The sequence below is a fragment of the Gymnoscopelus microlampas genome (assembly GCF_963454915.1).
Source record: "Gymnoscopelus microlampas genome assembly, chromosome: 22".
Lineage (NCBI taxonomy): Eukaryota > Metazoa > Chordata > Actinopteri > Myctophiformes > Myctophidae > Gymnoscopelus > Gymnoscopelus microlampas.
Genome location: NC_139959.1, coordinates 37,912,001 through 37,926,782, shown reverse-complemented (window position 1 = coordinate 37,926,782; position 14,782 = coordinate 37,912,001). Strand labels below are relative to the sequence as shown.

The window sequence follows — 14,782 nt, the reverse complement described above, 5'->3', positions numbered from 1 at the left end:
TAATCACGCAAATGAATGTCGTAGTCTTGCCTTTTAGTATTGTTTTGTGTCAATTGAGTCCTTTTAATTGGAATGACATAGTGAAGAGAGGCCAGAATGGCACAGCACTAGCCGTGCAGTTTGGGAGTGTAGATTCAGATGAATGGTATTAATGTGAGCCAACATCTTGTTATGTTGTGAAACTGTTGCCTCTGGGATGGAAGGTGCCATCAGACATGGCCATGTCTGGTTCTCTTCCTCAGATCAGCTCACATGGACTAGGATTTAGGGATGCACTGATTTTCAGGGCCGATAGATGTGTGTCGATAGCCGATACTGACACTGATTTCTTTGTTGTTCATTCCCTCTTTTGTGCCAGGGAAACGAATACATCTTCTTTATCAAACATTACTTAACCCGTTAAGGCCTGAGGTTCCGATTCTACAAATGTCTTCTAAATCCTATAACAGTTTTCTGAAAAAAAATATGTTGAATAAGTGGTTCTCAAACCTTTTTTTCATGTCAAGGACCTCCAAAATTATATGTATTTGGGCGTGCGGACGCCCATCTCAAAATGTTGTTCCGGGGACCCCTCAGAAGTAAAGATTTGAGTTAGAAATGTTTGCGTTAAAAATACATTGATTTGTGCAAATTTTCACAGTTTATCAAAAAATAGCAGATCTACAAGCTCATAGCGGTGCCGCGCTTTGAGCTTGTAGATCTGCTATTTTTGAATAGCCAAATGTATAAAATAATGTATAAAATAATAGTTTAAGTGGTTACACAGATGCGTTCCCGGTTTTAATGGATCTAATCTCAGTGGAAAAATGTATGTGCCACGACGACAGATAAATATCGTCCACTGCCATCGGTGAATGACAGCTTAATTTTCAGATATGCCGATGGCAGTCAACGAGGCAAATATTGACCGATATATATATATATATATATTGGTGCATCCCTACTAGGATTAGGTTAGGTCTAGCTTTTGCAGTGTATTAGTCTTAATTTAAGTAGAGCCGGACCGATAATTGTTGGGTCCAATGCCGATACAGATTTTAGAGAATCTTAGACCACTGTTTTGACCAACATTTTGTATAAAGGAAAAAAATAAATACTTAGATTTTATAAAAGATTCTATTTGAGAACATAAAAAACTTTAGTATTTATATAAAACTGTTATTGAATAGCTTAAGCCCTATACAAAACATTTAAATTGGCTCATCTACAAGCTTGTAGATCTTTATTTAATTATTCAAACAATTAGTAATCCTGCCCACATTGGGGACAAAGGGAGTTTCAGGGCTTAAACAAAATGTTAATAATGTAAGAAAAAATATTACTATTTATATAACACAAATGTGAAATATTTGAAAACAAAGGGTAAAAGTTAACTTGGAAACTAGGCTTGTACAATTACCCCAATTACTCTCTCTGCTGTCCTAGTTCAGTGGTGTTAAGGACCCCCACATTAATATTTATTTGACATCAGACCCCCCATCTGAAAATACTGTGTACCAGGCAAGGGACTCTCATACAAGTTTGTGTTGTTGGAGGTTTCAAATGCATTCAAAACTTTTCACATTTTGTTGAACATTGTTTGAAATAGCAGATCTACAAGCTTAACAACGTTGTGAAGCTTCTAGGTCTGCTATTCTCAAATAGCCGATGTGTAATATATATATAGGGTTAAATTGACTTTAGCTGGAGAACCCCTCAAGGACCCCTGGGTGTCCTCAGACCCCACTTTTGAGAGCCGCAGTCCTAGATGAGTGTACATTCACAGTGAAAACAGGGAGAGGAGAGTGTGAACCAAGTTGGTCTTTTCTATTTGCTGATTCAGCTGGAAAGGGGATTTTACAAGAATGACTCGGAGGCAGTGAGTCGGCTTGTGATTATGAGCTGTCATTGGCTCTCCACTTATCAAAAGAATTACACTGTGTGGGGGGGAAAAAAAGACCAGCTTTATGTCACTTGAATACTTGTGCTTCTGAGCGTAGCGCAACCATTTTCTGGTCGGTTGACTCAAGTTATTTCACTTAAAGGGCTAGAATCGGTATACTTTCCGTTACCAAGGAATAGGGTCGATTCACATTCAATCCACTCAAAATGTAAAGTGAAAGTTGGGTTCATAACTTAAAGATGAAGCATTCATTCACAGTTATTTAATTCAAGGTGGCATGATGACTTTAACTTAAGAAAAAGTCTGTATATATATTCGACTACGATTTTTAAAGAAAGTTCACTTTAAGGACTGGTTGAATTGAAACCCTCTCTCACTCGTTGGGCCGTTCACACCGAGCACGATAACTAGTAACCATAACTATAAATGTGATGTTTTACAAATCGTTACACAACTGAAGTGGATGGCAGAATTCACACCGACTATAAACGACAACGATACTCGTAGACAATATAGTTTGGATAACTTTCAGCGTGATTTTTATGAATGATAGAAACATCGACAGCCATCAAAATCCATCTGACATCTGGCATGCAATCGGGTCTCACTCACCCTCGGAAGGTTTTGTTATTAATGGAGATGAGACAATTATGAATAGCTAATGCCAGCTGGTAGGTTAGCTGTCATTTTCTCAGGTAGGCTACAACTATCTTGCCTCCTTATAATTAATAATCTGTGTCAGATTATCTATATATCCAAGAGCATGGGTGCTGAAAGACACATGCACTTGGATATATAGATAATCTGACTCTGATTATTAATTATAAGGAGGCAAGATGGTTGTACTGAGATGGAAATGTCCCTCTCTCCCTCCCCTCCCTTCGTGTGGGCTCTGACACAGGCTCACACAGCTGGCGTGCACAGCGCATTATGTTTGGTGCCACTGTTTACAGAACGTATCGTTCATCAGCGTGGACGCCAACATAATTATCGCCACGGTTACCGCGCTTGGTGTGAATGGCCCTTTAGTTCAGATGAAGAGAGTGGATTTTGCTGCTGCTCATACGCTGGTCCGTTGAGGCCAGTGAGATGCATTTGTGCCAAAAAAAAAAGAAAAACGCAGTCCTAGTTTGTTAGGGACGTGCCATGTGCTCTGAGATGAACAAAAAACTGCTGCTTTTGGACGTTGCTGTGTCCTCTCTTTGACAAATCTAGACCCTCTTACCTTCTACGATTTTGATTATACACTTGGACCTAGCAGCCACACACAGTTGGGATTCCCTAGTGTTCAGCATGAGTAACTTTTTGCTTTAGCTTTTACACTCGAAGATTTCTTTGTCATCCACAGCTTTACGGTTGCTCTAGATTGTCTTTGGTCTTTATTTATTCCATTATTCTAAAAATTATCCATGATCGCCTTAACATTGTTTGGACCCTGAAGTTGATTGTGGTTGTTTGGAATACACATGTATCCTATTTGGAGGTTTGGAACAACAGTACTTTTTTTTCTTTCTTTTTTTTACAGTATTAGCAACATGTGAATTTGATAGTTGGCACAATTGCCTGGTATTTCTCTTGTGGTATGCGTCTCCAAAATAGTTTCCTTTTTAATGCATATTCATTATTGCAAATTCTTTCCTGGACTTGGCAGTTATTTATTTTTTATTTCCTGCAACTGTGATTAATCTTTAACTTGCTGATAAGTCTAGAATGTGTTGAGGTGTCCCTCTGATCTTGTATTGTATTGAAATGTTCAATAACAGGCCTGGTTGGTGACACTAAAACTCCCAAATCTTGTTTCTGGAACATGTGGTTCTGATCAGGTGTTAAGAGCAGCAGGCTGCTGTGCTCAATTTAGTCAAGTCAGTGTCTTTCTTTCATATCCATTGCTTTTGTGACTCTGTAAACAAATCCTTTACTTAACAGCATACCTCGATTCCTGTTCCTTGCTAGCGTGTGGGTTGATTTTCTGGGAGATAGTTTCAGAGAAGTGTGCAGGGTCTTTTGGAAAGCAGTGTTGGCTAATGAAGGCTAAACATCTTTATCTGTTGACCTGTTATTTTTTGCCATGTCCACTGTCATTTATAAAGAAGGGGGCAATTCATGTAACCTGCCATATGTAGAGCCAGTCACGATATTGCTTTTGCATTAAGAACAAATTTCTGAAGTGCAATACATGCTCCTTCTGGTGTCTTTTTAAAAAACATTTTTTTTTGGAAAGGGAGTATACACATTTTGACGTAACTTCAGATAATCTTTATTTTCTTTCGGTGGAAGGAGCATGTATTGCACTTCAGAAGTTAGGTAATGATCTCAAGAGTCTTACAATTAAAAAGAATTGTGAGAATCCTCTTGTGTTTTCCCCCACATTTTATTCCCTGGCTTTTTAACTTATTTTCCTTGAACTTTGATCTTTTCCATTCACTTCTACCTTCTCCTACCTTGTAACATATCGTCGGTTTCCTTTTATTTTTTCAGTTTACACCAAGTGGCAGCCTTTTAGCCTGATTTATACTTAGTCTGTACAACGGTGTCGAGTGCCTAAAATAGCATATCTAAGAGCTCACAACGCGTCGCACATGCGACTTCTTGTGAGCTTGTAGATCTGCGATTTTTGCCGCGACACTGTCGTACGACGGAGCATAAAATAAGCAATAGATGCCACTATTTTTCTCTAATATGAATCTTGAGTGCTTTCTGTTGTAGATGAGTGTGTTGACCCTTATATAACCTATGCCTGTTCATATACAGTGTATTTAATATGATATGGTGTGCCTTTAAGCTATATTAATGTTATGATTTGTGTGATGCATTTTTGGCACATGCTAGTTCATTCACTCTCAGAAATCATGACGTTTTCTGAAAAAAACCTGTCAAAATGCAATAGCAATTGAGCAATTAACAATCACATATGTTCTAAAAATGTTTGTGTGTGTTTTTATGTAAGTGGAATTGCATTGAATTGACAATAAATCCATTTTTAAAAGAAGAAACCTTTTGTCCTTGTTTCTTTTTGACTGAGAAGTTACTTTTTTCCCCACGCCCTTGGCTAATTGGAAATTATGCCTAAATTTGACCACATGAAATGGAAAAAAATATAAAAACAGCAAAAAGGAAACAAGACAGGTTTCTGAGTGAAAGAACTAGCAATCTGTAATATCTTGAAAGAAGTGTGTATTAATTAAAGCTGGTGTAAGTGATAGTTTTTGTTAAAGCTACTGTATATATTCTGATAATTGCTAGAGTGTTTGTTCAGTAACAGGGGTCTCCCAGTCTCTCCAGCTCTTTAATGAACAGAAAATATATTTTCAGGTGGGTCACCAATTTCATCGAATCTGGAGAGTACCCATTTATCAGCAACACTTTTATTCTACTCAAGTAATTCTGCTCTTTGCAAGTACTTTTTTTTTTTGGAAGAAAAACATTTCCCTCAATTTTTAACAAAAAAAAAAGATTTTTTAAAGATTTTTTTTTAAAGATTTCCAGACATTTAAAGATTTTTCAGAAATGTTCTAATCGTGAAAAAAAAGCCACTCACAACTTGCCACAATGCGACGTGTTGTGAGTGTGTAAATCTGGGCTTAAAAGTGATTAATTCATTATGTATGTTGGGGTCTCACTTTTGAGTCAAGAGCTAAAATGTTAGGGAGCCACTGGCCTACTGTTTTTGATATCAAAGACAGCATTATGTTGATAACTGCTGCCTTCCAGTGCCATGTTGACATCATGCTAATTGACCAGCTCAATATATTTCACACACACACACACACACACACACACACACACACACACACACACACACACACACACACACACACACACACACACACACACACACACTCTCTTCCACAGAACTCACAATCACTCTCGTTTCATGCTCACCAAAAAAATGCATTCACTTGCACCTTGTGTTGGAACGCTCCATCCATTATCTGAAAATCCCATGTAGAGTTTTCAGATTGATCAAAAGGGGAAGGAACATACAGAATTGTATGTATTTATTTAACCACCTGAACCCTATAGCATCCGATCCCTATTCTGTGGGCAAGCGCACAATGTGTCGCGACGCGTTGTGAGCTTGTAGATCCGATTATTTTTGTATTTTTTGGGGAAATATATTTAGTGCGTGGGGGGAGGAGGGAACCTAGTATAGACCCCTGGGGCACTCGGGTCAATTAACCCATTAAGACCTGGAACGCATCTGTGTCACTTTAGATTTCTTTGGCTATTCAAAAATAGCAGATCTACCCGCTATGAGCTTGAAGATCTGCTATTTTTGAGAAATCTTGAAAAAAAAAGTTAGATTTTTTTCAAAAAACTGTTAGGATTTAGAAAAACATTTTTAAGAATCGCCTCAGGTCTTAAAGGGTTAAGTATATAGGGTTTTAAAAGGTTAAAATAAATCCCACCCAGTGCTGTATTGTGATGGTGAACCCTTATCATCCATAACCTGAGCCCAGAGAACCCCCCTCTCTCACACTCACACATTCAGTACTGGAGGGTCAGAGGAGTAAAGCATTATCATGTTTCTCTCTGCCTCAGGGAGCCAGGCGCCCTTGGCCTTGGGGGCAGGGTTTGGAAACCCCTTTGCCTCGGGAGTGGGCACTAGCCTCGGAGGTACTGCCTCTGTTTTTATTCTAATAATCAATTTTCTTTTGAAATTTTGTTGCTTCCTGACGCCATTTCTTCCCTGCCTCATTCTAGTTCTTTTCTTAATCTTCAGTCTCACTGCTCCTCTGGTGTTTTGTATCTTTTTACGGCATTGCAGTAAGTGTAGGCAGCAGCGATTGTGTGTATGAGATTTTAAAAAACACAACTGAGGAATGAGTCATACAGGCCAAGATTTGCAGATTTTTTTCCGGGAAAGCATGTGTCATTTTTTAACCACTTTAACAATTATTTTATACTTTGGCTATTCAAAAATAGCATATAGCTGGGTTTGTAGATCTGCTATTTTAGAAAAAACGTAACATTTTATGCAAATCTTTGAATATATATATTTTTAAAGCGAAGATTTGTAAAATATTTTGTTCCAGGGACCACCAGAAGCAAAGATTTGAGTTTCAAAAAAATATATGTATTCAAAGATTTGCACAAACTCGGTGCCACACTATGAGCTTGTTTATCTGCTATTCAAAATATCTGCTATTTTGAATAGCCAAAGTATTAAATAATGGCTATAGCTAAAATCTAAAATGACCCTGATGCTTTCCCGGATTGAATGGGTTATATGTAGGAGAGGCTGCATAACTGTGCGTTCACATGCACACCATAAAAGGTATTACCAACCAATTGGAGGAAGGCAAGTGAAGACGTTTAATGTGGGGATTAGTCCAATCAGGAGTGTTCGCCCTGAGATTGGGAGGTCGGGGGGTTCGATCCCCCGGCCCGGGTCATACCAAAGACTATAAAAATGGGATCCAATGTCCCTGCTTGGCTCTCAGTCAGCGTCAAGGGTTGGATTGTGTGGGGGGGGGGGGGGGGGGAGTCCCTGTGACATGCTAACATCATGTCCAGAGGGATGTACTTGTATATCAAGCCGCCTCACGCTACAGAAACAGGAGATAGGCTCCTGCCCCCATGGGAAAGGCTTACTTAGTCCAATCAGGTTGCTCACATCGGCAAGCTGTCATCCTCAGCATGGCGGTGTGGTTTCTAGCGGCCTGAACGCTAAGTCCAGACACACAGAGAGAGAGAGAGAGCACTTCTTTTCCTTAACCGCTGACCAAGTTCCTGACCAGCGCTGTTGCAACCTGCTCTTTCCTGCTGCTGTGTGCAATCACAAGTTCACTTATGGCCTTGTATAATACAGGCACTCGGTGCTGTCTTCACCCTTGAAGCTCTTTGGTGTGTGTGTGTGTGTGTGTGTGTGTGTGTGTGTGTGTGTGTGTGTGTGTTTTGTCTGTCTGTCTATCTGTGTGTCCCGTGTGCGTTTCCAGTCTCAACATGTCAGAAACACTGCTTGCTTGTTAATTCTCTTGATGTGCTGTGTCTCTCTCTGTGTGTGTGTGTGTGTGTGTGTGTGTGTGTGTGCTCTGTCTGTCTGTGTGTGCTCTGTCTGTCTGTGTGTGTGTGTGTGTGTGTGTGTGTGTGTGTGTGTGTGTGTGTGGGGCCTGGATGCTAACTCTGCGGTCTCTCGCTACCGTAGGTTTTGGAGCCGCACCAGGTTTCGGTGGAGTGGGGACGGGTGGTTCCACTTTTGGATTCTCTTCTGCCAGTAAGCCTGGTGGAGGTAGTCTGAGTGCAGGTACACACACATACATACGCACGCACACACTTGGATGTTTGTCATCATAACCTTGAGGCACAAAGTGTTTGAAGTTGGATTTTTTTTGCAGGATGATGGTGTTGATTATCAAAAACTGTATTTAATACACTTTCAAAAACCTGGTTTGAAGTGTTAGAGCAGGTGTGCTTCTTCTTCTGGTCTTCCTCTAAAGCAATGGGTGCTCAGCTACAGGCTGTACTTAGTACAAAAAGAATTGCATCTGAGCTAAAGTCTTGCATTTTTGTCTTTTAGGGTGCCAATATGTCCATTGGCCCTTTTTTGGGTTTTCTTTTTTCTTTCTTTCTGTTTTACCTTTGTATTTACATTTTATAACTTGTTGTCCTTTGTGACAAATCTTGCCCCTGTGGTGGATTGAAAAAAAAACATGTCTTTTCCGAATTACTTTTACTAATAATCTGTGTGTTATTAACCACTTTAACCCTATATACCTGTACTTTGTTGACCTGGCGTCCCCCAGGGGTCTCTGATTGGCCCCCCCTCCTGTTTTTCCCTCTACACAAAATGTCTTTGCCCTGAAATAGCTGATCTACAAGCTCACAGCTGTGGTCAGCTTTCGCAGAAAGTTTGCTTATTTTGCCAAAGGCTTACCTATTATGACATGGCCAGAATAGGAACGCTAGTGTTCACGTAGTTAACCCCCCCCCTCTTTTCTCCACTCCCTCCCTCCCTCCCTCCCTCCCTCCCCCTCTCTCCAGGTTTCGGAGGCACCAACATGTCGGGCTTTAACTTTAGCAACAATCCAGGCATCAACGCCTCGGCGGGCCTCACATTCGGGGTGTCCAACCCCCCGGCTACGGGCTTCGGCGCCGGCGGACCCCTGCTCCAGCTCAAGAAACCCCCCGTGGGCAACAAGAGGGGCAAGAGATAGAAGACCCCCCCCCCCCCATGGATGGATGGAGCCCTCTGGTCTAATAGGCTCTGTGCAGAACTGTAATCCCAGGTGTCTAGAAGGTGGCCATACCCGTGTCCTGTTCCTGTACAAGCTCATTTTCCTATAGCTTTGTTTGATTTGCCGGGAAACACAATTTACACCTTTATGCGTTTCCCCCGTTCAACTCTGCTGCCTAGCCAATCAAATGAAGCTGTGGGTGATTGAGGCGGAAACAGGAAATGCAAGTCATTCTCAAAGTGAGGTCGCAGGGACCCTCAGGGTTCCTTGAGAGGGGGTTCCAAATGGGACCCTTAACAGATCTGAGAATTTGACCAAATTATACCGTTTGTACATTCTCAGAGTTATGGGGATACTTGAAATTAAAAGGTTTGAGAAACACTGCGGGGTATGCCACCTTCTGGGAAACCTGGGACTACAGATATGCACAGAGCCAAAGGGCTCTGAGTCTCTCTGGAGTTGTGAACTTGGTCTCTCACCCAAAGCATACTGGCGCTAAAAATCATCTTGAATCACTAGCCAACTAAAAGAACAAAGAGGATCTTTAAGACAGTGATGTAACTGCAACGTTTTGAGACAATGCTAATTGGTTAGTTCAGCATCATAAGGGATTTGACGTTTGTTCGGTACAGTCCACCATGTTATCCCTATAGATTCCCTCCCGGTTTCCAGTGACTGCAGAATGTAGTTCATTATCTTAAGTCCGACTCATGTGTAAATCACTTTATCTGTTGCTAAATTTCACTTTGAATATTTTCCAGTTAGACCCTTAACAATGAATGAACATTTATTTTATGTCTAGTTTCTGAATACACTTTCAAAATGAAAGTGAGGCAGTGGTTCTGGACTGGCGGGCAATTTAGGAGGTTTATAGACTCCTTGAACTAGATAAAGTGTTTTTTTCTTTAACTCTACCAAAGGTGAAATATCAGATTTAATACATGGGGAACATTTTAGGTGTAGTGGAGCAGTGGAGACAAGCAGACTGGTTTTACCATCGCTGTCATTGTCTAATGGCACAAAAATCAATAGTCTCAGAATCTATCCTGTGAGCTAAACCAGTGGTTCTCAAACCTTTTAAGGACCACCATCAAGTCCATATGGTTCCATTTGTACACACTCTGAGTTACAGACCTTTTTAAGGGTCCATTTGGAACCCACCCCCCAAGGAACCCTGAGGGTCCCTGAACCCCACTTTGAGAACCACTGAAGTAAACAATTCTCTTGAAATGTGTCCCACTTGCGTTGCCTCAGCATATTGTGTGTGTGTGTGCATCACAAAGGTGTCGCACCTCAGTGCTTTTTGAGAATGCTGACCAGACAACAGACATTTAGAAAGTGAAAGCTGTTTTATTTATATCTGCTTTAGTTTGGCTGTTGTGCAAGACTAATTAGTTTTGCACTTAAAGGTAGGATAAGTGATCGTTTTTTGGTTCAAACAAAACGTTTTTGTGTTAAAAGGCTAAAGCTCTACATTGTGATTGTAATCGTTGCTATAGAGTGTTTGTTTAGCCTCCCTGCATCTCCAGCTCGTAACAGAAAATACATTTTTCAGCTAAGTTGCCAACTTCAACCAATCAGGTAAGAGTACCCGTTTATCAGCTTACATTTTATAGTGTTCCAGTTTTGTCTGCTCGTTCCTTTGTGTCGTCACTTCGAATTTCACTTGTTTATCTTGTATCCTGTGTGAGTTCTCTCTCCTGATTGGATAAAATTGGTATCCTGGCCTGAAAATAAATGTTTGTTTACTAAAGAGCTGGAGAGCAGAGTAGACCCCTGTAACTGAACATATCAGAATATAGAGCTATTTAACACTTTTTTTGAACCAACATATATCGCTTACACCACCTCTAACTGTCTCGTTGCGTCAGGCAAAATCAGTTGATCCCAGAATAGTAATTATGCGTTTCATACGATGGAGGTTTGAAGACCCAAATGTTTTGCCCAGGAACGAGAATGGGACATCTACCTGAGGTGCATATTTGATTCTAGATTGTTTTTTTTCTTTTTTTTATATGGGCAGGAGAGAGTATGCAGGGCAGGCTTTTTTGGGGGGGCGGCACAATTTTATTTTTGTATCAAGTTTAGAAACATGCTGAATTTGGGAAGGGTAAAGGGACGAGCACATTTGGGGATAGTCCATTACCATATCCACGTAACCTGTGTTTTTTCATAGCATCCGTCCAACCTCGTTATCGAATGCTTTTTTTTGTTTTATTTCCTCCAAGCAACTTTGGCAGAGGTTTCGGTTATGTAGTTGGCTTGTTTTATGATGCAACTAGTCCAATTGGTGAGATAATCGTGTCGCTCTGTTGATTAGAAATGAATCCAATAGCATCTCATTGACTTTCATTGTACTCAATGGCTCTCAAAGTCACTCTTTTAGCACATAAATGAATGCAAACGAGGCTGATGCTGACTATATATAACATCACAAAACCCAGTATGGAGTTTGTTTTTAAAGAAAATATTAAAACTTTGTTGATTTTACTATTTGAAAATCCGGATCTGAATCCGCGGATACAGTCCGGGTCTTCTTCCTTCCTTCCTTGATCTTTTTTTAAATAAAAAAAACAAGACACCATACTGGGTTTTGTGATGTTACATATTGTCAGAATCAGCTTTGTTTGTGCTAAAAGGGTGACCTTGAGAGTTGTTTAGTCATACAATGGAAGTAGTCTAAATGAGGAGCTATTTTTGGATAGTTTTGGGATTATTCATTTCAACTCGCCAATTGGACTTGTTTCATCATGCCAAGGTAACTAACTACAGAACCCAAGCCTCTACCAGAGTGTCCTACTGCTTTACGCATTTCCTATTCTCCTATGAATAAGTGTACACCACGTGTAAGAAGTTTTCCAGTGTGTCCTACATGGCTACCATTACAGAGTTGAATCTGAAAGGGATTTAACCAGGCGATATTTCTGTATGTTCTACGTACCCAGCATAGTGTGTGTGCTAGGACAGATTTGCACTTGCCTGTGTGTGTGTGTGTGTGTGTATATATGAGCTGACTGCGTGCGATTGTGCATGATGGGTGTGTGTGTGTGTGTATATGAGCTGACTGCGTGCGATTGTGCATGATGGGTGTGTGTGTTCTAAGTACATACGTAGTGAGAAATGCTCCGATTTACTCATGTTGCGCAAAAGGGGGGATAAAAAGGTTCTTGTATGCTTTTTGGAATTGTTATTGTACACACCGTCATTTTCTGTTTCTGTTACCAATACTGGTAGTTGTATTTTTATTTTCTATTAATCACAGTCTGTGTAAACCTGTATTTTCAAAAAGCTGTTTAATAATAAAATCCTTAAGATGTCTGTGTGTTCACTGTGTGTGTGTGTGTGTGTGTGTGTGTCCATATCTATTAATTCACGTAACCCGTGTCTGACTGTTTCGGGCGTAACTCGGACGGCGTCTGACCGAACGTTCTTAAACTTGCCGCGTGTGTCTCGTACGACCAGGAGGTGTGCCCCGCCGAATGGCCCAAAAATATCGCAAATATCTGTTTGACCGCGGGTCTGTGGAGAACGCACCGATTCTGCCCATTACTGTCATGACGACGGCAATAGCCTATGACAGAAAATGTGAGAGGTGAGAACATGGGATGCTCAATACGTAGCGAACTGAAGCGACAGTGGAGGTAAAACGCCATGATGCACGTGTGGCTGAGGACCAGATGAGCAGATCTTTGGAAAATACCTTGTTTTGTTCTTTTTTGTCACCGCCAGGGTTTTGGACCCGGTCTGTCCGTCCGTCTGTCTGTGAACAGCTAATCTCCGGCACCGTTGGCCTAATGGCAGCGAAACTGCACGCACACTCCCTTCATGCCAGAGCAGAACCTCTGTCTCAAATTGTTCTGATCGGGCTGTTATAGCGCCACCAGGAGGACAATTTTTGCAAAACATTGAAAACCGATTTTCTACAGATTTTATCCATACATAACGCAAATCAGTACACAGTATCTCTATGGTCATGTGATCAAAACGGATCTGTCCGATTTTTCATATTCCATTCTGATTGGCCAAGATTGGCTTCCAAAGTTTGCGGGATTGGTCCGTTTTGAACAAAATGTCTCAGATCATGAGCGCAGCGTGCAATTTCCGAGAAATTTTGCGTGCACCCAAAGTCCCAAATCAGCCTTATGGTGGCGCTATAACAGGCCGATTCTTGTTTTTTTTTATCTATAACTGCTCCAATCTGCGGGAAACTTTGCACTCACACTTCCTAGAGGCCAAGAAAAAACCTCTTGAAAAAAATCCTGACCTGTACAATTTTTTTTTGTCGATTATTATGGCATGCCCAAAATAAGGAGTCCAGTGATTAATGAATGTATGGTTGCAGGAAGAAAACAAGTGTCTATAAATGTGCTCTAAAATCAGATTAATGTGCCAGATAAAAAGACCCATCCACATTGTAGGTATTGCACATTTTGTAAATCTGCATATATTGTCATTACTTTGTGATCACAGTATGAGCTCAACGAACGAACCCCTAATTAGTGTTAAATGTGTGCAGCTTAGCTCATTATTTCCCCAGTGCTTACGTGCGTGTCTTGTTGCTAGGCAACACAGCTGTGTTGACAAACATTTCGTTGCTGTGCTGAGTTCGTTTCAGTCCAAGACACATAGGCCTGCTGCTGCAACAACTCAGGTAACATTACAGCTTCTTATAAACATTGATAATAAGTATTATGTGTGACTCTGCAGTCTGCATAGTAAAGCATAGGGGGCTAACTCTGGTAAATTAACTTACTTATTAGCCTGTAGCCTACAACATAGGCTATACAAGTAAATAGCTATAGGCTCAGTGGTGGAAAACATTTTAACATAAGTAAAAGTATCAATACTGCAATGTCGAAATACTCAAGTACAAGTCTGGAATTACAAAATGTGAGTAAAGTACAAAAGTATTGGTATCAAAATGTACTCGAAGTACTATAAGTAAAAGTACTCATTATGCAGCAGGTTTTCACAAGTTTTCAAATGTGTAAAAATATTTTGACAATGGCAGATCTACAAGCTCTCAACGCGTTGCATGCTAAGCTTGTAGATCTGCTATTATCAAATGGCCGAAATGTATAAAGGGTTGACATGGTTAATGTGTAATAATCAAAATCTAGTTACTAAAGTTGTACAATAATTGTAGTGGAGTAAGTAAAATATTTACCTCTGAGATGTAGTGGAGTAGAAGTAAAAGTACTGAAAACTGGAAATACTTGTACTTAAGTACAGTACTTGAGTAAATGTACTAGTTACTTTACACCAATGGAGCCTAGCTGCATTAGTCGCCTACATATTTTATTCCTAAGCATGAGGTTCAAAGTGATTATATATATATATATATATATATATATATATATATCTCTCTCTTACAATAGACTACAGCGAAAAAGAAACAAGATGAAAACCAATGAGCAAAGTGCAGCTGTTCCTACAGTGCAAAAGAATAGGAGCAGCAAATTAAAAACGAAAACATAATTCAATACAATGATATCAGCAAAGAAAGCAGCGTAGATAAAATGCTAGCTATTCATTTGTCTTATAAAGTGCTAATTATAAAGCTAAATTGAAGAGATGGGTTTTTTAACTGGATGTATTTATACTGAGCTTGTTTCCCTGATTTTTTGAGGTAATTACAACTGCACTGCAACTGTTAAGTGTACTTTGGGATAAAATAGGCTTTTAAGTGTTTCACTTGGCCAGCTAAATGTTTTTTGTACAG

General features: G+C 40.2%; 2 protein-coding genes across 4 annotated transcripts in view; both read left to right on the top strand.

Moving 5' to 3' along the window:
- nup58 (nucleoporin 58) overlaps nt 1-12,378 on the top strand; it is a 31,137-nt gene extending 18,759 nt beyond the window's left edge. Inside the window, exons 12-14 of one of the 3 annotated variants that reach the window (XM_084048796.1) lie at nt 6,425-6,499; nt 8,031-8,129; nt 8,867-12,378. In XM_084048796.1, the coding sequence (XP_083904922.1) occupies nt 6,425-6,499; nt 8,031-8,129; nt 8,867-9,039 (347 nt within the window). In that variant the 3' untranslated portion in view covers nt 9,040-12,378. The remainder of the gene's footprint in view (nt 1-6,424; nt 6,500-8,030; nt 8,130-8,866) is intronic. The other 2 variants (XM_084048797.1, XM_084048798.1) reach the window with 2 other exon arrangements.
- The window catches only part of mtmr6 (myotubularin related protein 6), a 703,086-nt gene that overhangs the window by 44,189 nt on the left and 644,115 nt on the right, over nt 1-14,782 (top strand). The window lies entirely within an intron of this gene.